Source organism: Marmota marmota, unplaced genomic scaffold, assembly GCF_001458135.2.
Source record: "Marmota marmota marmota unplaced genomic scaffold, marMar, whole genome shotgun sequence".
NCBI lineage: Eukaryota > Metazoa > Chordata > Mammalia > Rodentia > Sciuridae > Marmota > Marmota marmota.
Genome location: NW_025999880.1, coordinates 1,824,129 through 1,849,112, shown reverse-complemented (window position 1 = coordinate 1,849,112; position 24,984 = coordinate 1,824,129). Strand labels below are relative to the sequence as shown.

The 24,984-nt window shown below is 50.6% G+C and overlaps 1 protein-coding gene and 1 long non-coding RNA gene across 3 annotated transcripts; one reads left to right on the top strand and one right to left on the bottom strand.

The window, feature by feature from the left end:
* Nucleotides 1-663: 663 nt before the first annotated feature.
* On the bottom strand, nt 664-9,785 carry Ca4 (carbonic anhydrase 4). Its single transcript, XM_015495367.2, has 8 exons — nt 9,597-9,785; nt 4,806-4,856; nt 3,474-3,626; nt 2,649-2,794; nt 2,443-2,541; nt 2,167-2,233; nt 1,876-2,039; nt 664-979 (listed from the first exon to the last, which is right to left on the bottom strand). Exons 1-8 carry the CDS (start codon nt 9,652-9,654, stop codon nt 785-787), a joined length of 933 nt encoding a protein of 310 aa, XP_015350853.1. The 5' UTR covers nt 9,655-9,785; the 3' UTR covers nt 664-784.
* A 53-nt stretch (nt 9,786-9,838) lies between these two features.
* On the top strand, nt 9,839-14,909 carry LOC125612012. 2 transcript variants are annotated; one of them, XR_007342249.1, is made up of 3 exons: nt 9,839-10,020; nt 12,800-12,913; nt 14,217-14,909. It is a non-coding gene; the product is annotated as an uncharacterized LOC125612012 (long non-coding RNA). The 2 variants fall into 2 exon arrangements; XR_007342250.1 differs by having other exon boundaries at nt 9,839-10,038.
* Nucleotides 14,910-24,984: the final 10,075 nt, after the last annotated feature.

Genomic DNA, 24,984 nt, shown 5'->3' with positions numbered 1-24,984 from the left:
TCAAAAGCCTAAACACTGGCTGTCTCCAGATGGCCTCCTTCCCTGGCCTCCCTCCCATTTTCCTGATGCCCCTTCCCCCACACCCTCGTAAACTACACTTGTCCTTCCCCGATTTGCCCTTCTCCGCAGAACTCACTGCCTCCTGATGTCCTAGGCAACGTGTCTGTTTTATTTATAGTCTCTCCTCCACTGGACTGTGAACTTCTAGAGGGCAGGTATTTTCGACTGTTTTATTCCCTACCATATCCCCAGAGCACAGAACATAGATGCTCAAGAAATATTTGAGCAAACAAATGAATTCCCTGTGACCCACCCTACCCTACACTATACCACCTGGCCAGGTGCCTCAGTCAGCTCAGGTCTGGCCCTGATACGTGGCCCCCGTCTGGCCTCTCCTTTCTGGGTTTCCGATCCTCCAACTGTAAGATGGACAGATGGGGCTGAAACTCCACCAGCATTCAGTGTGTTTGTGTTCCATGGTGCCTTCTACTCTCTGAGGCCAGAGTAGAAGCGGGCGGGATGTAGACAGGGAATTCACAGAGGCAGGGGATGGGGGTAATGGATGGTACCTGTGGGGAAGAAATCTCTAGGCCTGAAGTCTCCTGCCTAGAAACAGGTGGGGATATGTTGTTGGACGGAGCTAACAAACAGACTTCAGAAAGGTTTCTCCAAAAATATATCCATATTTTAAATCATCTTCAAAGTCCAGTCTGGGAAGCATAAGGAACGGAAGTCAGGTCCTCTAAAGGTTAAGGTTAGGGGTCGTAAGTCCAGAACCGAGTTGTTACCAGAGGAAGCCAACCATCAGGCAGGTCAGTGTGGGAACCAACAGGGTGGGCAGGGGCAAGGCCAGCAGCTGTCCTGGAGCCCGGGACCTGAACACCTGTCGATCTCCCAGGCGCTGCAGGGGCCTGACATTCTCACTCATCTTCAGCGTCTGCTCCTTGTTGTAGTACAAGTTCTGGGAGAATGCCAGGATCTGTGGAAGGAAGGCAGGGCTCAGGTGGAGCCACACTCCCTGCTCTGTGACCTCAGGCCAGTCACCTCACCTCTCTAAGCCCTCACTAGGAAAAAGATGCTCAGAATCATTAACTCTCCAGCTTGTCTTGTCATAAAGATGAAAGAAACAAGGGATGTAAATTACCTAGCATTGATAGGGGGCTAAGTTTCCATTATTTTAACTCACAATTTTGAAGGGCTAGGATTTGCCATCACTGCTACCACCGTCACTATTCACTGCAGCACAGGGATTCTCATTCTTGACATCTATTAACATCCACTAGGGGCTTGTTGGGCTCCAGATGGGCCCCACCCCACAGAATCTCCGATTCAGCCAGTCTGGGTTAAGGCCTGAGAACTGGCATTTCTGGCAGATTGCTACTGGTGCTGATGTCACTAGTCCAGTGACCATACCTTAAGAATCAATGTTGTGGAACAAAAGTACCACAGAGTAGCAATTGGGGTCCTTGGGGCTTACTGCTGTCTCCCCAGAGGCTAGTAGACTATGGAGACTCAGATACCAGTTTCTGAATGAATGAACTGTTTCCTCCTGCCACTGAGCAACTACCCGCCAGCCCCAGGCCCTCCCCCAAGCTGACACCTCTCCCTAGGACACCAGCAGGGTTGACTCCCACTGACTTTTCTGGGAACCTTTTGTGATCATCCCCTTTCACAGCCTCCACTCAACCCTCAGTGCGGGAAAGAAACAGGTCGGATCTTCCTCATCCGTCTGCTCCATGGAGTGTCCAAAGATTGAATTAATGGACTTCCGTTCCCTGGGCATCCCCACCTCAGGGGACCTCTGGGGACAAACCAAAGCATGATTTCTGAGGAGCTGGGCGGTGGGAGGCTGCACCTTGCCCTGGTACTGTGTACCTGGTCCCTGTGGAGCTGGATGGGCTCCTCGAACACGGTCCAGACCACAGTCTCAGCGCAGCTTGGCGTGGTGAGCGAGCCCAGGTAGCGGAAGTAGCGCCTCAGCTTCTCCTCTTCAGGCAGCAGGTCCAGCAGGCTGCTCTCCCTCATCGTGGTGCTCATCTCTGGGGTTGGGGGTCAGAGACCCTTATACACCTCACCCTGACTGCCAGCTGCCCCCCTACCCCTGCCCTTCCGGTGTGGGGAGAAGCTCCCTCCTCTCACCTGCCCTCCTTCCCCATCCAGACTCACCAGGTTTGGGGATATGGGACAGAGCCTCCACCAGGGGCTGGAAACCCTTGTTTGTTTTGTTCCCCTCCTGAAATAGAAGGGAAGAGGGCTTGGCAGGGGACCCGGGGAGCCACTAGTGACTGCCAGCTCATTCTGATCTGGGGGAGGAGAGGCAGCTTCCAGGACTGAGGCTCTGAGTGCCTCTCGGGCTTGGGGGGCATCGGCCTGCCTCCCCCAGGCCTCTAAGCAGCCGCTCCTCACGCCTGGCTCGCTGGGCGCTGGGCATGGGAGTCCTACCTGCACCAGGAAGGCCAGCACGGCAGTCTGGTCTTTAGGAGTCTGGCCATCCTTCTCATTGCTCCTTGTCCCCCTCTCTTTCTCATGTACTATGTGCATCTGGGAAAGGGTGAGAGAGGACTTGTGAGGGGGATAGAATACTCCCTTGCCCACCGTGGTTACACACCCAGAGCCCAGCTGAGGCACCCATTGGGAAAAGACCTCACCTCCATCGCAAAGCGCTCCCCGTCGAGGCTGTGCTCCGAGCCCCTGTCTAGCTCCTTAGACCAGTGCAGGTGAAACTGCGTGGCCCGGTACGGCGCAGCCAGGCCTCCTCCAGAAATCCTGGACTCATTTCCCAGCGACACCATCACTGGGGGACACAGGAAGGGGCCCAATCCCTGTACCAGCCTCCCTTCAGCCTCTCCCAGCCCCCCATGACAACTCCACACAGACAGGACCTTCTCCTACCTCCCCCACTTTCTGAGCTCCAGTTCTGGGCCTGGATGGGGTGATGCAGCCCCAGACCCTACGGGGAATGCCTAGCTGGCCTCCCTGCCTCCCTCTCCCTAGTCTGCACATACCCCACTGCCCCAAAATGCAACTCTGCCCTGGTCTCTCCTCTGCCTCAACCCCTCTGTGATGCCCTGGCCTGGTCAGGGTAATGTCCAACCTCCTCAGCCCTGGGTGACCTGGCCTGGCCGTGCTCCGCCCCTCCTAGTTTGATTCTCGGTCCTCCATGCACACAGAACTACAGCTCGCAGTTCCCTGAACACCTTGCTTCACGCCTCCATGCCTTTGCAAAGGTCGTCCCTTCTTCCTGGAACGGTCCCTCCCCCACCCCAGACTAGTCTGATGAAATGACTGAAAACAGCTACAGTGTCCCTCCTCTGGGAAAGTCCTCTCTGATGGCCCCTCCCCTCCTCAGCAAAGGGGACCTGGGCCTGGAGCACCCCTTCCCTCCCAGCCCTCAGGGCCTCGGGGGTCCCTGCCACAGAAACCTATGCCTATCCCGGTCCTCTAACCTCCATCCAGCCCCCCCTGAGACCCACCTGTGTGCCCATTATTTTCCACTGTCCACTTTTGCTTTTTATCATAGCCAGAAAAAGAGAAGCGTCCCAGGTTGTAGTTCACCGCCTTCCTGGTGACGATGTTGACAGGGGACTGGTGATTCTTCTGGCAGTCTCCACCCCACTGGTTGGGCCCTGAGCAGGGGGGAGGGGGTGGAGACTCAGGGCCACCTCCACATCACTGAGTTTAGGCGCCACCATCAGCCCATAGGCGGGGAAGTCTTGGGATGGGGAGGGCACTGCAGTGGGGGTGCTCCACTCAGCACTCAGCCCACCCCACCCCACTGTCTTCCTCCTCCTCAGTCACACACAGGCAAAGTCAGGGAGGCCAGTTCCAGGGGCTTGGTGCAGGGTGGGAACAGGCTTGCCTGCTGGTGGCTGTGGTAGGGACAACCTCGAATTGCTGGGCATATCCCTCTCTGAGCTCTGGTGTTCTCAACTATAAAGTGGGAACTTTGATGGTAACCTGCTTCCTGGCAGCATTAGAAGAGTGAAGTCACTGAAGGGGAGATGACTTAGGAAGCCGTGCAGCGGGGCTTCCTGAAAGAGCCACCGTGAAAGGAACCTCAAACATGACACAGCATTATCTGAGGAGTGAGAGGGAGGAAGTAATCCCCAGGGGAGCCTGGCTCCACACGCCCTGGTGACATCAACCCCCAGATTTGCAGGGGAAGAAGTGGGGTGCCACTGGCAGTCACTCAACACAGCAGGGCAGGAAGATGGCAGACCCGAGGGAAACTGGTCAGGATTTGAATAAAAAGTGCCAAGTGCCAGGCACCATGGAACGTGCCTGTAACCCTAGTGACTCAGGAGGCTGAGGCAGGAGGATCACAAGTTCAAGGCCAGCCTGGGTGACCTTAAGGAGACTCTGTCTCAAAATAAAAAATGAAAAGGGCTGTGGGTGTGGCTCAGTCATAAAGCACCCTAGTACAAAAAAAAAAAAAAAGAGCNCAACCCCCAAGTTCAGTCCCTAGTAAAAAAAAAAAAAAAAGAGCCAAGAACCATCTCCCACCAGAAAGGGTATCACTGGAAGAGAGCCAACTCCCCAATGATCCACTGTGTTGTCTCTTTACAGCTGTTGCTGACCTATTTCCCAGGGAACTCACCCTCAAAGTGACAGGAGGTTCCAGCAAAAGCACTCTATGTGAGTGTGAATGTATTTGAGAAGGAATAGATGTCTGACAGGGGCCTATGGTCACTCCTCATCCTCCTCACCTCCCTGGAGGAAGTAACCCCCAGGGGAGTTACTTCCATTTTGATTTGAATGGACTCTACCGTGCAGCAGGGCCTGTCCTCAAGACTGGTTGTACTCACCAAGGCAGCTGGCAGAGCAGTTGACTTGAACATCGTAGCACCAATGTGACTCTGGGGCAGAGAGAGGAAGAACATGAGGCCTGTGCTTGTTTGTGTTTAGGTCAGAGTAGCTGTGAGCACAGACCTCTGTACCAGGGCATGTGCTCACAACTCCGTGTGTACACAGGAGGATCAGAGGCAGGCAATGTCCCTGGGGTTGAAGCATTCCCTTGGGGTGGTATGGAATGTTCCCTGCGGGGCATGAGAGCCCAGGAAAAGGAGAAGATAAGAAAACCCAGGAATGTTCCCAACCTACCCAAGGACTGCTCATCCGGGTCATCTTGCCTAGGGCCCCATCCTCAGGGGCCCCCCTGTGACTGTCAGCTCCATCCCTGGAGCTTACCTCAGCCCTCTGCACCCAAGGGTCATCAGCCTCTCCCTCCCTCATTCCCTCCCTGAACCTGGGAGGAAGTTTAGGTGAGAAGGGAGGAGGAGAATGGGAGCTGCTAGTTGCCATCCCAGGGCTGATGGAGGGGAGGGAGGAGGTTGGGCGAGCCCTGCCTGGAATGCCCCCTAGTATTGTTCAGAGAGATTCTTGGTTAAACCCTCACACCATTGTCTGAAAATAGAAGACTCCAGTAAGTCTGAAGAAATGCTGCCCCACACATTGATCATATGGATGCAAGTTGTGAATAATCAGGGAAACTATGTGCAGGACAGAGGGGGCCTGTGGGAACCCTCTACACCTTCAGCTCAATTTTTCTGTAAGCCTAAAAATGTTCTAAAAATAAAGCTTTTAAAAAGGGTGAGGGGAGGAGCTGGGGATGTGGCTCAAGCGGTAGCGCGCTCGCCTGGCATGCGTGCGGCCCGGGTTCGATCCTCAGCACCACATACAAACAAAGATGCTGTGTCCGCTGATAACTAAAAAATAAATATTAAAAAAAATAATAAAAAGGGTGAGGGGGGCTGAGGTTGTGGCTCAGTGGTAGAGCGCTTGCCTAGCATGTGTGAGGCTCTGGGTTTGATTTGCAGTACCACATAAACATAAATAAATAAAACAAAGGTCCATCAACAACTAAAATATATATATATATATATATATTTTTTTTTTTTTTTTTTTTAAATGGGCGTCGTAGCACACGCATGTAATCTCATCAATTAGGGGATGATGCGGGTTGGCTGAGGCAGGAGGATCGCCAGTTCAACTTGGCAACTTATTGAGACCCTGCCTCAAAATAAAATCATAAAAAGGGCTGGAGATGTAGCTCAGTGGTAGACTGCTTGCCTAGCATACATGGCCCTGCCTTCAATCCTTAGTCCCACCAAAAAAGAAAAACACACTTGTCCCAGGGGAAGAATAAAGCATTGCACCTAATAGTAGAATTCTGGCTGAGCTGCTCAGGAGCTTGTGGGTTTAGGAACAAGTTCCTTCATCTCTCTGAGCCTCAGTTTTATCATCTCTAAAGTGGGAGTAACACACCCACCCCATCGGGCTGTGGGGAGAATTGTATGAGGGATGGTATAGTTCTGAATCAAGTCCCATGGACAAATCTGTCCCTTCCCCCTGCCTTCCCCCCTCTGTCAATGAGCAGATGGCCAAAGCCAAGGAGGGACAGGAAAGGAGACACATGGAGCAAATTGGAAAGAACTCAGAGATGAGGAAATTCCTAAGAAAAGCACTGCTCCCTGCTCAGCCTCTGAGCACATACCGGTTCCCTTCCTGCCTGGGCTCCCCCACAAGCTCATCTCCTTTTGGAAGATCTAGGCCTGAGAAGGAGTCCCTGGAAGGGGGACAGAGTGGGGAGGAAGCCACACTCCGGGTGGGGGTGGGGGAATTTCTAGGCCAGGAGAGTGAGCGCACCAGGAAGCTGCCCCCAACCCAACCCCCAAGAGCTGCTTGGGTTTTCAAGTTTCCCAGCTGTGGACCAGTTCTCCAGCTATCCTGCTGGCATGGCCTTTTTTTTAGAAATGCAGTGTCTTCCCCTCTGTCCAACCCCCCACCTCCAGCTGCTGCATCAGGAGAACCCCCATGTGGGTCAACTCTGCCAAGAGCTTTGGCTACCTCCCCTGAAGCCCCTTCCTGAAGGCATAACATTTCTCTCTCTCTCTCTCTCTCTGTTGGGTGGGAGTGCCAGGGAAGGAATCACTTGCTCAACACTGAGTAGCACCCTGCCCCCACCCCTGGGTAGGCAGAGTCTGGAGCTGAGTCTGTTTTCCTGCCTTCCAGCCCTGCTCCTCCTTTAGCTTAATCTCTGCAAGAAACGCAGTTCACTTTTCTGAGCCCCATCCCCCTCCTGCAACAGAAGGTGCTACTACCAGGGTTCCTGTGCTATGAGATGAAGGACTGGCGGTCATTCACACCAAGACAGGCGCCTCCTTATCATCCTGTCATATCCCCACCCCTCAGAAGTCTTGGAGGCAGAAGAAGCCTCTGGAGGAGAACCAGCCCCTCCTCTGCGATGGATGACCAAGAGGAGTTATTTCAGGAAACCATGCCCAAGCCAGAGTTCTCGGGAGCCAGTTCTGAAGGGTAGAGCCCCACACAACCTCTCTGGTGGCCCATCTGGTCCAGGATTAGCTTTTCTTAAGAATTTGCCTTTCCCAGGCTCTGGCTTCTGCTCTTAGGTTTGTAGTGGTGACCTCTGATCCACTCTCTTAATCATAGAGACTTTTGACCTGCCTGGCTGAACACTTTTGTAACTACCCTCTTCAGGAGGCAGAAGCCAAGAAAACATAATGGTGATGAGACCAAGGCCAGGGGTCAGGTCTGTGTCTATGGAGTGAGGGTGGGGTTCTGGCTTTCAGTCCAGAGGTGGCAGGGCACCAATCAGCTCAGGTTTGTATTCATTAAAGGAAGGGCCACACTTGCAGAAAATTACCAGCCCACTGTCTCAGGACACTTGCAAGAGGGTCTGGGGAGAAGACAGCCTACTCAGGTTTTGGCTCCCAGCCCCAGATCTTACCTAGTCCATCTGCTAGTCACTCAAATACTGTCCCCCACCTTAACTTACCTACTATCCAACACCCTTCTTTAGAAATGACAGAAGAAGCTCTAATGGACCTTGCTCTCCCCACCCTCTCTCTCTCTCTCTCTCTCTCTCTCTCTCTCTCTCTCTCTCTCTGAGGGAAGGGGGAATCTTGGAAACTAGCTCAGCAAAACCCAAGTATGTCCTGGGCAAAGTCTCAACACCTCCTGGCCAGGGGTCTGGGGCTCTGATGGGGGCCAATATTTTCTCTTCCCTCTCTCTCAATGGGAGAAGAAATATCTGATTGAGATTTTTTGTTTGTTTGTTGGGTCTTTTCTTTTTTAGAACTGGGGAGCCAACCCAGGGCTTTGTACATGTGTAGCAAGTGCTTCAGCACTGAACTAACTACTTCCCCACCTGTGGGAGCAGCAATCTCTGGGAATTTCTATGTGCAACCTGGTCACTCTGTGGCCTTAAGACCCTGATGGGATGAGTCCCACTCAGAAAGCACTTGCGCTAAAAAAGGGAGCCCAGTTAGAGCAAGGGGGGTCAGCTGAGATAGGTTCTGACCAGTTGGCCTCATAACCATCACTAGGCAGCACTTATCACATTCCAAGGTCCTTCACCAAGCACACCATAACCTTACTCCAAACTTTAGAACAACACCTAGTATCAGAATTACTTTCCCCGTTTTGCAAAGTAGAAAACAGGTTAAATGAATCACCCAAGGCCATACAGCTGCAATGCTCCCAAATTAAATGCAAATAGGTATTTTTCCTACTAAGCCCCATTGCTTAGTGGGTTTGAAATGCCCAACTCCACAAATGAATTTATTTTTACATTCTGCCTCCTCTTTCCTCCTCCCCAGGGAAGGGGCCCTAGGAGTTGCTGCAAGATGCCTCTCATCCCCATACCCATTCGGCCAGCTAAGTCCCTCCCGCAAAGGGCACACACTCTTTCCCTCTCTGCCTCTGAGGACACCCTTGCCCCTCACTCCATGACTCCAAGAGCAGAGAACATAGAAGATTTGGCCAGGGTGGATCCCAAGAAACATCCCAGGGGTAACTTGCCTGGGGACTGGCAGATGAGGTCTTCCTGTGAAGGGCTACAGGTAGCAGAGCAGGTGCCAGCCACTGAAAGCGCTTTTAGCTCCTTATCAAATATTAACACGCCTCTCCTGCTACCTCCCACCTAGACGAATAATTAAGAGCTCGGCCTCACCATTAATCTTTAAACGAAAATCACCTTGTCCGGAAAGACCGGCTCAGCGGGGACCTCGGGTCTCCAGGTGACCCCCGCCGGGATCCAAATCCAGCACTGGGGATTGGGGAGAAAAGGGAAGCCTACAATCCTCGGAGCAAAGAACCCAGGGTGGGAAGAGGGGAACGCCAGGATCCCAAATGTACCCCCACTTGCTGTCCCTGGGTCAGTGCCAGCCCCAGCATTGAGCTGCGGCAGGATGGACGGCCACACTCGGACAGACCAAGGAAGATTAAGGTGAGAAAAGGAGGCGTGCGTCGAGGCGGGTCCGGGAAGCTTCCTTATCACAGACTCATACACCCGCCTCGCCGTGGGCCGCCGGGCCACGCGCACACACACCGCAATAGTTCACACGCGTGCACACACTCCCCGGCACCGGCCAGCGGACACGTGTGTGCGCACACGAGCTCGCGCAGGGCCCCATCTGGCTTCAGTCTAGCCTCTCCGGGTGCACACAGCTCAGTGCACAAGCAACCCGGGACGATGCGCAGCCGGAGCGCACCAGCCGGTACCGGCGAGCGTCTGAAGCAGAACAGAGCTAGGTAAGCAAAAGGGGCCACCCGAGGGCTTCCTGAGGCGCGCTCACCTGCGTAAGCCAAGGGCCCGGCAGTGGCAAGGGCCAGGAAACCAAGCAGCAGCCACATGATGCGCCAGAGCAAAGAAGCTGCCAAGCCCGGGATCGCGCACCAAGGATCCCGCGTGTGTGTGTCGGGGGGGTGTCGCGATCATGCCGCCCAGGGTTTTATAGCTGAGCCGCGACGGGAGGGAGCCCCGACAGCAGGCGTCGGGAGGCGGCTCCTCCCCCTGGCGGGTCGTTCCCTCCCCTCGCCGTGTCCAGTCTCTGATCTGAAATCTTCCGCTCTCCCCTGTCCCCCGCCCCGCCCCGTCACCCTTTGCTGGGTGCACCAGGACCCCTCACCCACTCCACATCCTCTGGCTCAGAAACAACACCTTTTCTGCTCCGCTCCCTCCCTATCCCAGGTTTGAGAACAGGGAAGCGACACCACAAGGTACTTGATCCACCGGGGGTGAGTGCCCCAGATTCCCGACTACCATCATTTTGATGCCAACCATTGCTCAGAGGTCTCAAAGTGGGTATTTGGAATGCCTTGGGTAGGGATGGGTGGAAATAACCTCGGAGAGATGGGCGAGTTAAAGGCTGTGCAAAACTGTTTGTTGAATCGGTGACTCAGTAGGAAGGTTCTCTTGTCTCTCAGGCAGTGGTTGCTGATTCTCTGTATATCATCTCTTTTTCCTCCCAGGATGCAAATTTAAATATATATATATTTGTAAGTAGACACAATACCTGTATTTTATTTATTTATATGTGGTGCTGAGGATCAAACCCGGTGCCTCATATATGTTAGGCAAGCGCCCTAGGGCTGAGCCACAACCCCAGCCCCCCACCCCACCCCCGCCCCCCGGAAATTTAACTTTTAAGCTGACCAAACACCCTTCTTCCCATATAAAACAAAGCTGTCCCTAAACTGCTGTTGCCGGACTTTATTTGATGACCAGAGCTGGGAGAGGGGATAAAGGGACAGAAGGGAGGAGTGAATTGCAAAAGAGACTCAATGAGGGAGAAACCGATGGTGTCAGAAGGGAGGAGCTAGGTCCTGTTGAGGTCCCCCAAACCCAATAGACAAGATGGTAAGAGAAGAGACCAGGGTCTGCCTGAATCCACCCCGAGTTTTTCCTTCTGCCAGGATCTCCAGAGTCCAGAGAAAGTCCTCCTTTCCTTGAAGGAGGTTCCAAAATGTGGGGAAATGGAGTTGTCCTCTCTATCCAAGCAGTGGTCTCTTGTGTCCTCTCTTAGATGTGGTCCTCCTCCCCCCAGCCACCTCCACGTGGTGAGGGCTTCCATGGAAGTTTAGGAAGCTCAGACTGAGGGTGGGGGGGACAGGGAATCAGCCAGTGGACCCCTCCATCAACAGGAAGCCCTGTTTCTCTGGTCCAGCCACTTCCCCATCCGTTGCCAATCTCCCAGTCTCTACCAGCCTTTGAACTGGGTTAGGGACTACTGAAGGGGGATCGACCTCCCCAGAACAATCAAGGCATAGGGGCTTCCTCCTTGGTTAGATTCATGGCTGACTCTTCTGGCCCAGGATCACACAGCCTCACAGAGCAGCTTTGATCCTACAGGGGGTGTCTAAATCAGGCTTAGAATTTCTACACTGTTTTAGAATTTAATCTCCAACCTGGAAGCATAACAGTCAGGGGAAGGATTCCACACCTTCTTCTAGGGAGCTTCTTGGGGGTCGGGGGGAGAATTTGTGTTCATAGGTCTGAAAAAAGAAGCCTGTCCCTGGGAATTAAGACTACTCCGTGCTGGACATAGGACATAGTGATGCCTGTCTCTGTGATCCAGCAACTCGGGAGACTGAGGCAGAAGGATCACAAGTTCAAGACTAGCCTGAGCAATTTAGGGAGACCTAGTCCCAAAATAAAAATTTAAAAGGCTGGGGATGTAGCTCAGTGATAGAGTGCTTACCTAGCATGCACAAAGCCCTAGTACTACTCCCTTCATTAAAAAAAAAAAAAAAATCCAGAAGGTCCCTAGGACCCATGTCAACTGCCTGACAAGAGTGAGATTTGATGGAGTTAAGGGGCTTTTTTTTTTTTAAAGAGAGAGGGAGAGAGAGAGAGAATTTTAATATTTTATTTTTTAGTTTTTGGCGGACACAACATCTTTGTTTGTATGTGGTGCTGAGGATCGAACCCGGGCCGCACGCATGCCGGGCAAGCGCGCTACTGCTTGAGCCACATCCCCAGCCCAGTTAAGGGGCTTTGATCAGTAACTTCTGGACCCACTTAAAAATCCACTGCACTGCAGGGTGGGGGCTAAGGGAGAGGAGGGTGGGAGGGCCCTGGGTATATTTTTGGGCCAGGCTGTGGGGGTGTCCCTCTGAGTAAGTGGGTGTGGTTTGGACATCCACTTGCTCACAGATGCATCTTAATGATGGCACTGCAGAGGCTGAGAATGGTGCTGTGGATAGTCAGGGGATACACCTATCTGGCGTCTTTGACATTGGAGTCATGCACGTGGAAGGCTCCTCATTCCTGTCTTAACCTTCCCAGCATTATCTCCTAGCCCCAGATCCAGTCTTGGGCTACCATAAAATAGTCACTTGTCACAGAGTCTAGACTACCTGGAGCCCAACTTCCCTGAAAGGGACAAGGCCTGATTTAGGGTCATTAGAGTAGAGATGGATGAGGACATGTTCCAGTGACTTACAGGACCCATAAAAATTGTCAGCCTGAAAAATCTGAGTGGGAAAGCCCTGCCCAGTGTCCCAGCCCTGCAGTGGCCTCCTTTCTCTTACTTAACCCAAGGTCTACTGTGTTCTGAACTCAGTGTTCTGAGTTCAAGTCTTTACTCTTCCTCTGACTCAGGGATAACCTTGGGCAACTTTCCTATTTGTCTCTGATTGCAACTTCCTCATCTATAAAATGAAGGTGATAACCTCTGCCCCGCTGACCTGTGCCAATAAACAGTTACTGGGAACCAGCTGTGTGCCAGGGACTGCCCTGCCCAGCCTTTCACAACTGACTTCATGATACCTGGGTGTGGCCAACAGCTCATGGGTGATGAAAGATGAATCACAATCCTTGTCCTCTTAGTATTCTCCCTTGTTTGGCCCTGTCTAGATCAGAAGGGAGGCAGTGGGGAAGCTAAAGGACTGTAGAGTCAAGTGACCCTGCTGGCTCCACCCACTTTTCTAGGATGTCCTCTAAGCCTCAGTTTCCCTCATCTGTAAAATGGAAATCATACTCTTATCTTTCTCATAGTTGGCTGTGAGGTTCAATGAGTTAAAGCCTGAGGGAGGTTGACCCAGGGCTTGGCACATTGGCACATGTGACCATGAACTCTGAGAAGAGGTCCCTTACCTGGATTAAACCTAGGTGGGTATGAATGTGTATTAGTGGGAGGGGACACTAGTCTAGACCAAGGAGGATCCCTGGTACATTCACGCTCTTCTTGGGTTCCCAAGGGAAGGAAGGGAACTTCAAATGTATAGATTTGAAAATGTGAGATTTGGACTCAGTCCCTCCTGGGACAATGACAGGCATGGGATAGAGGCAAAAGGAGCTGAGACCCTGCACTTCTATTCATAGGTCAAAGGAAGGTCAAGTACACAACCCTAAACAGAAAACCACCATTTCTTGTGTTCAGGGTGGAGGGTGGGCAGACAATGTAAGAAGACTGGCACAGTCTGGGGACCACACTGCCTTGGGTTTTCATCCCCAGTGTTCACCCTTCACCTCCCTCAAGCCCAGTGTCCTGACTAGGAAAATGGGGATAAAGACAGCCCCTTCACATGGGTATGGTTTGAATTCAATTAAATGGTACTGGGTAAAAGCCCTGGTAGAGGTCCAGGCACAATAAACTTCAGCTGTAATTAATAGTTGTTAATGGAGTTATGCCCAGAATATTCCAGGAGACCAGAGAAGGGGCAGTTAAATCAATCAGTGGGTGGGAGATTGGGGAAGGGTTCCTAGGGGAGATGAGACATGGGCTGAGTCTTCAAAGACAAGCGAGGCTGGGCCAGGGTTGTGGCTCCGTGGTAGAGCGCTTGCCTAGCATGCATGAGACACTGGGTTCGATCCCCAGCACCACATAAAAATAAACAAATAAAATAAAGGTATTGTGTCCATCCAAACAATTAAAAAAAAATAAAGACAAGTGAGGCTAAAGGAGGTAGCTCAGTAGTAGACTGCTTGCCTAACTTATAGGATGCCTTGGGTTCTATCCCAGCACTGGAGGAAATAAAAAGGGGAGAGGGTTATTGGAATGAGAAAAGCCATGGAGGTAGGGTGAGAGATGAGACTGGAGAGGTATTTGGCCCCTGACAGACAGGACTTGATTTTTTGGATTAGAAAGTTGGACTGATCTTTTCTTTGGTAGGGGGCATGACGTTGAGACTCTGATTGTGTGTGTGTGTATTTCGGGAGGTACTGGGGATCAAGTTCCTGGCTGCTTTACCACCAAGTTATATACCCTGCCCTTTTTGTTTTTATTTTTTATTATTCTAATTTTTTTTTTTAAGAGAGAGAGAGAACTATTTATTATTTATTTTTTGGCAGACACAACATCTTCGTTTGTTATGTGGTGCTGAGGATCGAACCCGGGCCGCACGCATGCCAGGCGAGCGCGCTACCGCTTGAGCCACATCCCCAGCCCCTATTATTCTAAATTTTGAGACAGGGTCTCACTACGTTACCCACACTGTCCTTGAACTTGAGCGCCTCCTGCCTCAGCTTCTGGAGTCGCTGGGATTGCAGTTGTGCTCCACCACAGCCAGCAAGACCCTGATCTTCCAGGCCAGGAAACATCCTCGGAAAGAGACACTCACCCCCAAAGGGAACAGGGATCCTAAGTGACTTCTCTGAGCTGCGGAAGAGAAGCTGAGGCTCTGAGGGGCCAACTGCCAACAAAGAGAGAGCAGAGGTGGGATCTGAACCCTGGTCTCCTGCCTCCGCCTGCCGCTGCTCCTTCCATGCTGTCTCACCTCTCCAACGCACTCCAGCTTCCCTCCTACGGAACCCCAGCCTCCATCTGTCCTTGTTTTCTGCACTTTTAGAGTCTCCACTGATTAGCAGAGGATTCAGGGAAAGGTTTATGGAGATTCCAGCTTTTGAATCCCTGAATGTCGACATTGAATCCACACGCAACCAGACTTAATCAACAGTGTGGGCTCCACCACTCCCCAGGCTGGATCTGCCATATTCCAGAAAAAGCAAGAAAGTTTTTCTTTTTCTTTTTTTTGGGGGGGTTGGGCACCACCCATGGAGGCTGCAGTCCCTCTCCCTCCTCTTTACACCTACATTGTTCCTCTGGTCTGTGGAGACAATTCTGGTGAGTGAAGGGAAGAGGGGATGGGGGAGACAGAGAGAGAGAGAAAAAATGCGCAAGCTGGAGGCTGTCACTGGGTCAGGGTAGAGCCTTCCATGGTAGAGGAATTTGCAGAAACTTCTGCCCCCAAACATTCTGAAATAGGAACAAGCAGTATGACACACAGAAAAATCCAGCAATGGAGATGACTTAAGTCCTGTTCCTGCCCCACAGAAAGCGTAGGAATTACACTCTTAATGGTTGTTCCTTCCTCCTCAGCTCTGAGCCTTAAGAGGTCAGGCAGGAGGCTGGGATCAGAGCTTCCTTGGATTTTCCAAGTGTTTCATTCACATTCTGGCTTTGGGGCGGAGAGACCCCTAAAAAGGGCCATGAGGGGGAATCATGTGGGGAGAAAAAGAAGAACCACACAGGCACCTTGGCTGGGGGAGGGCATATTCCTCAGTGAACGTTGTGGCAACATTAAGAGAACAGGCTTTGGGGGCTGGGGATGTGGCTCAAGCGGTAGCGCGCTCACCTGGCATGCGTGCGGCCCGGGTTCGATCCTCAACACCACATACAAACAAAGATGTTGTGTCCACCGAAAACTAAAATAAATAAATAAATATTTAAAAAAAAAAACTTTATTTAAAAAAAAAAAAAAAAAAAAAAGAGAACAGGCTTTTTCTGGTGTGTGTGTTTGAAATTTTTTTCCCCAAAGTCATTCAAATAACACCTTCTCATTGTAGAGCATTTGGAAAGAAGGAGGAAAATGATGTCTTCCAGAGGCAATCGTTTAAAAATTTGGTATTTTAATTTAGAAAGAAAATATGCACCTTAATTTGTGTTTAATTTTTCCATGTTTCCTTCCAGTCTTTATCTATATATAAACACACCAATGACAACATGAACAATTTAGTCTCCTGCTTTTTAACCTTCACAAAACAGTGCAAACATGAGGTCATGTTACTGCACAGCCTTCAACTGTGATTTTGTGACTCCACACTATAACCAGGTGTGTCATCAACATACTTACCATTATAAATAACTGCAGAGAACATCTTCCCACTGGAAGAACAGGGCCACAAAACAAGGAAGGAAAGGAGGAATCCCAGTTCCTCTTTCCAGCTCTTCATTGATCAGAGCTACTATAAGTTCATGAAATGGGGTGAAGTTAAAGTAAAAAAGTTTGTGAGGGTCCCTTGAAAGCCAGGTGGAGAATCTGAGCCTGGAGTCCTAACTCTTTGACCTCTGATGTATGTAACATAGGGACTTAGTGTGGTGGTGATGGTGGTGGTGGTAGTGGTGGTGGGGAGTAGGGGGTTTCTGGGTAGATTCGCAGGGTAGAAAGGGTATTAGGAAAAAAAAAATGCATCTGCACAAGGGCGCCCTCTGCTGTTCTTGCTCTTCCAAGAGTTTGGGGTTGTTTCACAGTTTGGAAGTTCTCCGTTTTAACAGTAGGTCCTTCCTTACTCTTTCCTTTCCAAGTGAGAGTAGGGTATCATTTCACAACAGTGAAATAGAATTTAGAGAGTTGGAAAAAAAATCTTTAGACTCACACCATCTTTGATACCCAGAACTTTAGCCTCCTTAAAAGAAAGAAGCAGTTGAGAATGAAGTAGCAAGTCCCCTGAAGAAGGTGGCCTAGCCACTTCCTTCTCCAGGTGTAGGGCAGGATGGAAGTATTTATTAGAGCTGCAGAAAGCAGCTGAGGTGTACCCAGAAAATACAGTTAGATCACCTGTGCATCTGACAAGGGTTATCTACAGGAACATGTGAGGGTCTGATAAACCTACTCTTCCTCCTTCCTCATGGCAACTGGGAAAGGGCTGGCTCTTTCAGAGTAAGTAACCCCAATGTCCCAGAAGTGTAGTTAAAGTTTAATGAAGCCTCTGTGGGATGGGTTGGGGCAGGTGGCTTCATGGGGTGTAGGGCTTGTGCAATTGCAGAAGGCTGTACTTTGAAGGTCGTTGCTTGGCTTAATGCTCTGCTGTCGTTGTCGTGAAATGCTTAATTTTTGAACAACAGGCTCCACATTTTATTGTGTAGCATACAATGGAGTGAGGGTGGAATGGGGGTATCTGTCTTTTGGCTGCAAATCCACCCTCCCAGGACTGTCTGGGGAGCATCTGGGCAATGGGCGTCTTAAAAGAACAACCTGTGAAACTGCAGCCCTTTGTAGAGCCCTCTTTTGGCGCAGCTTCTGCTTTCACGAAGTGTTCGGCGATTGTTTGTTCGCCGCCCACCGCGCTAAGCCAGGGCAGCCTCTGAGCCCTCCAAGGCGCAGCCTAGGAGTCCCAGGATGCATGCCAGCGCCAAGGCTACCCGAAAGTCCACTGCCTTCTGCTTACCGCGCTGCCTAGCAATCGGGTCAGTGGTGCGCGGTCCGTGGCAGCCCTGCGCATGGTGCGCCATGGCCAGCCCCAGACTCCTCTCCACCTGAGCTAGACTCAGCCCGCGTTATCTGGCAGTGCTGGGCGTGACAGTTGGGCGCTTTCTGCAGGCTTGGCTCGTCTGTGATGTGCTGAACAGCACCTGCTGGTCTGACTTCTACCTTTATTATCTGATACTGCACCCAGAGCTGATAAGACTCCGGGAAGCCCTGGGACACTGCGCAGGAGCACGTCAGCAGCAAGGTGGGACCCGCCCCTCTGTTCTCAGTCGAGCGCACACGCATGGCCTTCTGGTTGCTCCCGTGCCTTTGGGGCTTTCTTTTCTGAACTGGTTCCCGCTTTGAAGAGTTAGACTCCGCCTCCTGGAGCTTCCCTGAATCCTGTCATAGGGCTGGGGGTGCAGCTCAGTGGCAGAGCGCTTGCTTAGCATGCACAGGGCCCTAGGTTCCACCCCAACACCGCAAAAGCCCGAACCAAACCAAACCAAGAAACAAAACGTACAAAACAAAACAAAAACAAGAAACAAAACAACAAAACCCAACCTCACCCAGTATCACGGTCACTACAGTCGTGCTCAATTCATTGGGCAACCTTGACACCTACACCCTCTGAGGCAAAAACCTGACCCTGAACCTCACTCCTTGTCAAGACGTTGGGAAGCAAGGAACAGGAATGTCCACACAATATGGGGTAAAGGAGGGACATTCAGTTCGTGAAAGACGCATGGGAGGGATCCCAGGGCTTTTCTTTCCTGTCTTGCAATTAACAGTATCTGTACAGCTTAGATGCTGTAAAAAGGGCTGAGTCCTTGGAAACTGGGGAAAGGCTTCCTGGGCCCAGCTACCCAGCTTCCCCAATTCACAGGACAGGTCTTTAGTGGACAGGGACTATGTTCAGAATGCGTGAATAATTACCGAGGCCAAGACAAAGCATGGCTTCAGTTTTGCCCACCTCTCCCTAGCTGCCTGAGTCTGCTCAGACCATGACCTTCGCTGAGCCACTCGGGCAAGCTTGGCCTTCCCAGGTGATTCTGGTCAGATGAGCAGTGGCCTGAATTATTGAGGCAACGGTTCAGAAGGGTTATTGGACCGGTGTGGACACTTTCTGGAGTCCAGGTCGGATTCCCAGTGGAGGCCGTAAGTGGGGGACGTGATGAGTTTCAGCACCACAGGGTGGACAGCAACCCGGAGGCAGCCACGGAACAAGACTACGGCCTGCCCCAGCCTGGCTCTTCCCTCTCCCGCTCCCACCCGGATCCTTACCCACGGAATCCCCGCGGAGGGGCGGTCCCCCGCAGCGACGAGCTCCCTCGCCGGCCTCCAGACGCAGAGGCTGTGTGGAGCCCGGGGCTAGCGCTCTGGGAATGAGCGCCCCATTTGAAGTCAAGGATGAGGGACAGAGGGAGGAGCGGAGCCGAGCTTGCCTAGGAAGGCAGGTGCTTCAACGGGGGCTGAAGGGTGAGCCCTGGTTAAACCCCTTGAACCTCTCTTGAGTTTGCTTTGGAATCACAGTGTAGAGGCCTGGCCGGAGGAGAATGGACCCTCAGGCCCTTGCAGGTCCAGACCTTGGCAACCTCAACCTTAACCTCCTGCTCAGGCAAGATGAGGGCACCTCTGATGGGGAAATGGGTACAGAAGGGTTATTTGGGAGAGAAACAGAGCGGTCTAGCTGCCCTGACCTGGTGGCAGTGAGGGAAGTTAAAAACTGTCTTGGCCCTCTGTGGGGTTAAGATCACAAAGCTTCTGCAGTCTGCTCTAAGCCTCACAACAGCCCAAGAAGTAGGTACCCCCAATGCACTGTAATCCATGAGAGAGCTCAGACAGGGTGGCCATTTTCTTCAAGTCACACAGTTAGAGATTATTTGATCCAGGACTTGAGCCAGGTCTTCTGCACACCAGATCTGCTGCTTGTCTTTTGCAGCTTGTATCACTGGGAGTAGTGTCTTCTCTCCAGTTGGGGCTCCCTGCTGCACCTCCACAGGTTGAGGTCAGTTGTGGGCCCCTGGGAATGTGACCCTGGCACTGAGTGTACAAAAATAGAGGGGGAGGCACTTGGAAACAGCAACAAATCATGGCCTTCAAAGGGCAGGGGCATGTGGCTAGGGAACCATGGACAGATGGGGTCTTCCTATCCCCCTGTCTTCTTCTCCTGGCAGGAAGAGGCATAGATCTCCCATCAATATGGAAGGTTCAATTTAAGTCACACCTTATCCGTTTGGCCCTTTTGGGGGATCTGTTCCACAGGCAGTCCCTGGGAGTAGGTCAGGGTCTTACCTCCTCACTATTTCAGCCTCCTGAGATTTCCCATTCTACCTACCTGGCAAAGTCTTCCTTCCTCTCCTTCTATGGTCAGGCTTCAAGCAGAGCTGAACTGAAAAGTTCCAGTAGCAGCATCCCCCCAGCTGAGGCCTCTCAGCTAGGAGCCCCGCCTCAGGCAGATGTCACTGAGAAGTGGAGATGTCTCTTGCCTCTATCTGGGTCGGTTGTCCCCCACCTGAGGCTGTAAGCTTTCCCAGGACAGGAACCACATTGACTTCTGCAGCACAATTAGACACACACACAGAAGGACTCCCCAGATACATGTCAGCAGATCAGCCCTGGGTGACCTGTGCCAAGGAAAGTCAGCAGAAAGCTAGGCTCTTTCCCACCAGTGGTGGCTCAGGATTGCCCAGGGCGGTTTTGCTGAAATAATTGTCCCTGATTCAATCTTGGCTGGGATCCAGCCTTATCCAGTTGCAGGATATATTCAGCATTATGCAAATGATGTGGTAGAAGAACCCTAGGATCTCAGAATATTCTGAATTTATTTTATAGACTAGGTTATAGGCCCAGAGATGGGGCTGTAATTTGCCTTAAATAACATAGCAGGTAGGGAAGGGCCAGTGTCAGAATTTTACTAACACATCAACAGATAGGAGAAAATCACTTTCTTCTCCTAGATTATTTGATCTCCCAGCAGCCCAGGAGACAGCCAGAAGACACAACTGCCAAACAGACTCAGCCTCTTCTGGGTCAGCTGCAGATCACAGTACAACCAGGCTCTAGTTCTTAGTCTTGAGGGGACAGCAGGATCCATTTATTGGTTACATCTGCAGAGTGTTGCTAACCCTGGATTTGTCCTGGTCCAATCACTGAACCAGGGAGGTGTGAAGAACTCACACCCAACAGAACTGGTACAGAGGGGACCAGGTACTGTAGCATACTGTTGGCATGATCTATGAGGGAAGAAAATACCACTGGCAGTTCCTCAAAGGATTAAACAGAATTACTGTAATAGTCAACTTTTCATTGTTGGGACCAAAATACCCGGCAAGAACAATTTAGAGGAGGAAAAGTTTGTTTGGGGTCCATGGTTTCAGAGGTTCAATCCATGATTGGCTGGCTGTATTGCTCTGGGCTGGCAGTGAGGCAGAACATTCTAGAAGGGAAATTTGACAGGAAAGCTATTCAGCTCCTGGAAGTCAGAAAGCAGAGGGAAAGAAAGAAGTGTGAGAAGAAAAATAACTCTCTCAAGAAGCTAGAGACAAAATATAATCCCTAGGGGCATGGCTCTAGCAACCACTTCCTGCAGCCACACCCCATTTTAATTAATTAGTAATTAATTAAATTATTAATCCATCCTCTGGCTCAATCCACTGATTAGGTTAAAATTTTCATAATCTAATCATTTTGCCTCTGAACATTCTTTCATTGCTACATGAGCTTTTCAGGGGACATGTCATATCAAACTGTAACACTTACCATATGGTTCACCATTTTCACTCCTAGTCACATACTCAAGTGAAACTTATGTTCATGTAAAATCTTGTACATGAATGTTCATAGCAGCATTGTTCTCAATAAGGAAAAAGTAGAAACAACCCAAATGTCCATCAACTGATGAGTGGATAAATAAAATGTGGTATCTTCTTTTAATGGGATATTATTCAGATATAAAAGGGAAGGAAATTCTGTTACATGCTATCACATGGATGAATCTTGAAAAAGTTATGCTAAAAAGCACTCACAAGAGAACATATATAGTATGACTCCATTTGTATGAAATGTAAAGAATTGGCAAATTCATGGAGACAAAAAGTAATTAATGAGGCTGGGGCTCAGGCTCAGTGGCAGAGCGCTTGCCTAGCACATGTGAGGCACTGGGTTCAATCCTCAGCACCACATAAAAATAAATGAAGAAAGATATTGTGTCCATCTATAACTAAAAAAAAAACTTTTTAAAAAAAGTAATTAATGATTGCCTGGGGCTGGTAATATTGGGAGAAACTGGTAAATGGCTGCTGGTGGATACAAAGTAGGGATTTGGGGCCTGGTCTGTGAAGGACTTACCCCCTTCACTTAGGCCCTGTGAATGGTTTGATAAAATAAGGGAACTTTCTGCTACTTGGAAAAGGTGCCTCTTCCTTGGGACAGGTTAGTTTGTTAGTCTGTTTGTGCTGCCATAAAAGAATATCTGAGTTGGGTGTGGTGGTTCATACCTATAATCCCAGCTACTTGTGCGGCTGAAGAAGTAGGATCCCAAGTTTGAGGCCAGCCTGGGTAATCTAGTGAGACTCTGTCTCAAAAATAAAATTAAGGCCTAGGGTTGTGGCTCAGTGGTACAACACTTGCCTCACATGTGTGAGGCACTGGGTTTGATTCTCAGCACCACATAAAAATAAATGGATAAAACAAAGGTCCATCAACAACTAAAAAAAATTTAAAACAAAACCAAATAAAATAAAAAGGGCTGGGGATGTCATGATACAACAATTGCCTAGCATGCATGACACCCTGGGGTGGATCCCCAGTACTAGAAAAAAATCTGAGACTGGTAGAGAGTGCGCTTAGGATATGTGAAGTCCTGAGTAGTATTCAATCCACAACATGAGAGAAAGGGGAGAGAGAGAGAGAGAGAGAGAGAGAGAGAGAGAGAGAGAGGAAGAAGGAGGAGGAGGAGGAGGAGGAGAAAAGGAAAAAGAATAGAATAGTCAAGACTGGGTAATTTATGAAGAACAGAAATAGTTCTGGAGGCTGAGAATTCTAAGACCAAAGTGCTGACAGGTTTGGAGTCTGTAAGGACCTGGTTTGTGCTTCCAAGATGGCACCTTGATACTGCACCCTCAGGAGCTGGGGAGTGCTGTTCTTCATGTGGCAGAAAGAAAGAGCAGAAACTTGGGAAAGCTCGTCTTTCAACCTGAATCTGTCCCAACCTGGGCCCTGTCTCGTCCTTGAGGGTTCCACCCTTAGGACTTAATTACCTCTCAGGGCCCTAAGTCTTAATATTACCATATTGGGGATTAGGTGTTAGCATATGAATTTTGAAGCGGACACAAACATTCACACCATGCACAACCACTGCCCTTATGCAGTGGGAAGATGGCGTCACATTCCTGACATCCCTGCCATAGTGGGTGCCACAAGCCCTCAAGAGTGTCAGGCCTACTTAGACCTCTGCTCGTCCCATTCAGTGTGACAGCCCTGCTCCTCATTAGCCCAGGGCCATGCCAGCTAGTCTCTGTGCCCGGATGCTGGGGCCCAACATGAACTGTCTCCTCCTCATTTGTGGTCTGCCCTGTCCTAGTTGTTGGTCTTGATGTGGATGATGCGATGGGGGGTGTTGTGTTGTGCAGGACTTATAGGAGGGGGTGCAAGCTCTAAGATTGGAAGGCAATTAGGACATATTAGGGGCTTGTTGGCTGGATCCAACACCTATAGAGATACCCGAAAACCCCAAGATTGGAAGCCTAGAGACCAGTATCCTCATATTCCCTTCATATTCCCCATTGAGAGGACCCTAAGCACACTCCTCTCTTAACATCCTTACTTTCTTCAGTGGCTCTTCCAGGTGGACCAGGAGGACCCATGTCCTCTCCATATGTTTTGACATCTTGCTTCTGTTCTGGTGTCTTCCCATCCACCCCCCACCCAGGCCAGAAAAATTTTTCCAGGAGAGGAGAGCATCAAGATGTCCTTTATACAGAAATACTTATTAAATGCCTCCTGGGTGCCAGAGCTGGGTCAGCAGCTACAACAAGAGCCTTCTCAGCTCTCTCCAAGCCCAGGATCTAAAGGGCCCTAGTGGGCATGCCTGGACTGATGCCACACATGCATAAGGTGCTAGTTGAGTGTTGGTACCTTGATAGGTCCTCCCATAGGAGCTGAAGATAAGGTTGAAGTAAGGAGGAGGAGAAAAAGTGAACTAAGGGTGAGATGTGGAGGTCAGGACTGAAGGTAGAGTTGAAGGGCTGTGATTGATGGGCATTCCGGAAGGTGAACAGTACATACAAAGAAAGACTCAGAGAAAGGATGGAGCGTGGGATATTGGAGGAAGCTAAAAATCTATTCTGATTGAGTTAAGGGAGGTGATTGTAAGAGGTGGGACTTAGACGACATCAGTCACCACCAGGACCCCATTCCAAGCAGAAGGTTCCTCCCTCCTGTGAACTGTCTTTGGAGTCTGTAGCAAATGGTGTCTGGTTCAAGGGTTTCTAGGATTGCTGCAGAAGCTTCATCCTTTTAGATGGGGTTAGCTCCATTGGTCAAGGTAAGGGCAGAAAATGGGGGAGGGCTGAGCCTTGAGCTGCATGCTTCTCATGATGCCTAGATGCCAAGGATAAGGAAGGACTCTAGCAGGGGAGGGGTGCAGAACTCAAGTCCAAGAGAAGAGCTGGTCTCTTATGAGAACAGAAGCCCAGAAATCCAGGTCTACGTCGGCCATTAGCAAAGATTAGCTAGGCCTAAGTTGGTAATCCTGGACTCTGGGAGGATGTTCAGAAGGAAGAGAGGATGTGAAATGAAGGCCATTTCATTTCATTCTGTCCTTCACAGAGAGGGCAGCTGGGGCCTGGAGAACAGCAACTTCCTCAGAGTGCATAGATCTGCTCACCCCAGCCACACAGTGCACAGGCATTGCCACAGTGGCCCAGCAGGTGGATCACAGAGCCCTGTGCCTCAGCACTTCTGAGGCTCCCCTCACAGCTTCTCCAGGGCCATCTCCTGGCATCACTATCAGGACTGCAGTGTGGACGCACATGGATACCAAGTAGGGCATCACTGGGAGGTCAAGCTCAGGGTGAAGCTTGTTCATGTCTAGACAGGGGCTTCCTGTTAGTACACACTAGATATGTCTGGAGATGAGAGTTGCCACTTGGCCCATTGAGGGGACATTTCTGTGTGGAAAAGGAGTAGACAGTCAACTAAAGGATGGGAACACCTACATCCTACTTTCTCATGGGCCCCACATTGCTGGCCCACCTGAAAATAGAGTAATAACAACCCTGGGTACCACAGTGACCTCCTAGAGGTATTAGCAAACCCACTGAAGTAGATGGAGAGCCCAAGGGACTGAGAAGATATGGGGCAGTCACCAATGAAAGGTCAATGACTGACTTTTGGTGTTCTGATCACTGTGATGCCCTCCTCTCTATTCCCTATTCTCCATCTCATCCATTAGAAAGCAGATTCTGTCCCCTACGTCAGATCCAAACTGCTCTGATTCCTTTGGTAGTTAATAAACAACCACTCCTGTCCTTCAACAACATGACCCTCTTGGAGGAACTGGCATGGGCTCTTGTGGCCTGAGGGCCAACATACCACCTACTCCTTGGCTGGCTTGGCAGTCACAAGAAGCACATGAGCAGGGCCCTACCTCTTGGGTCCTCAAGCAGTGAGCCACCAAGTGTTGCTTTGGCTTCCCATTACAGTAGTTGACCCAAGGCTGTGACAAGCTGCTGATGGGGAAGAATATGAATCCAAACACATCCAACAAGC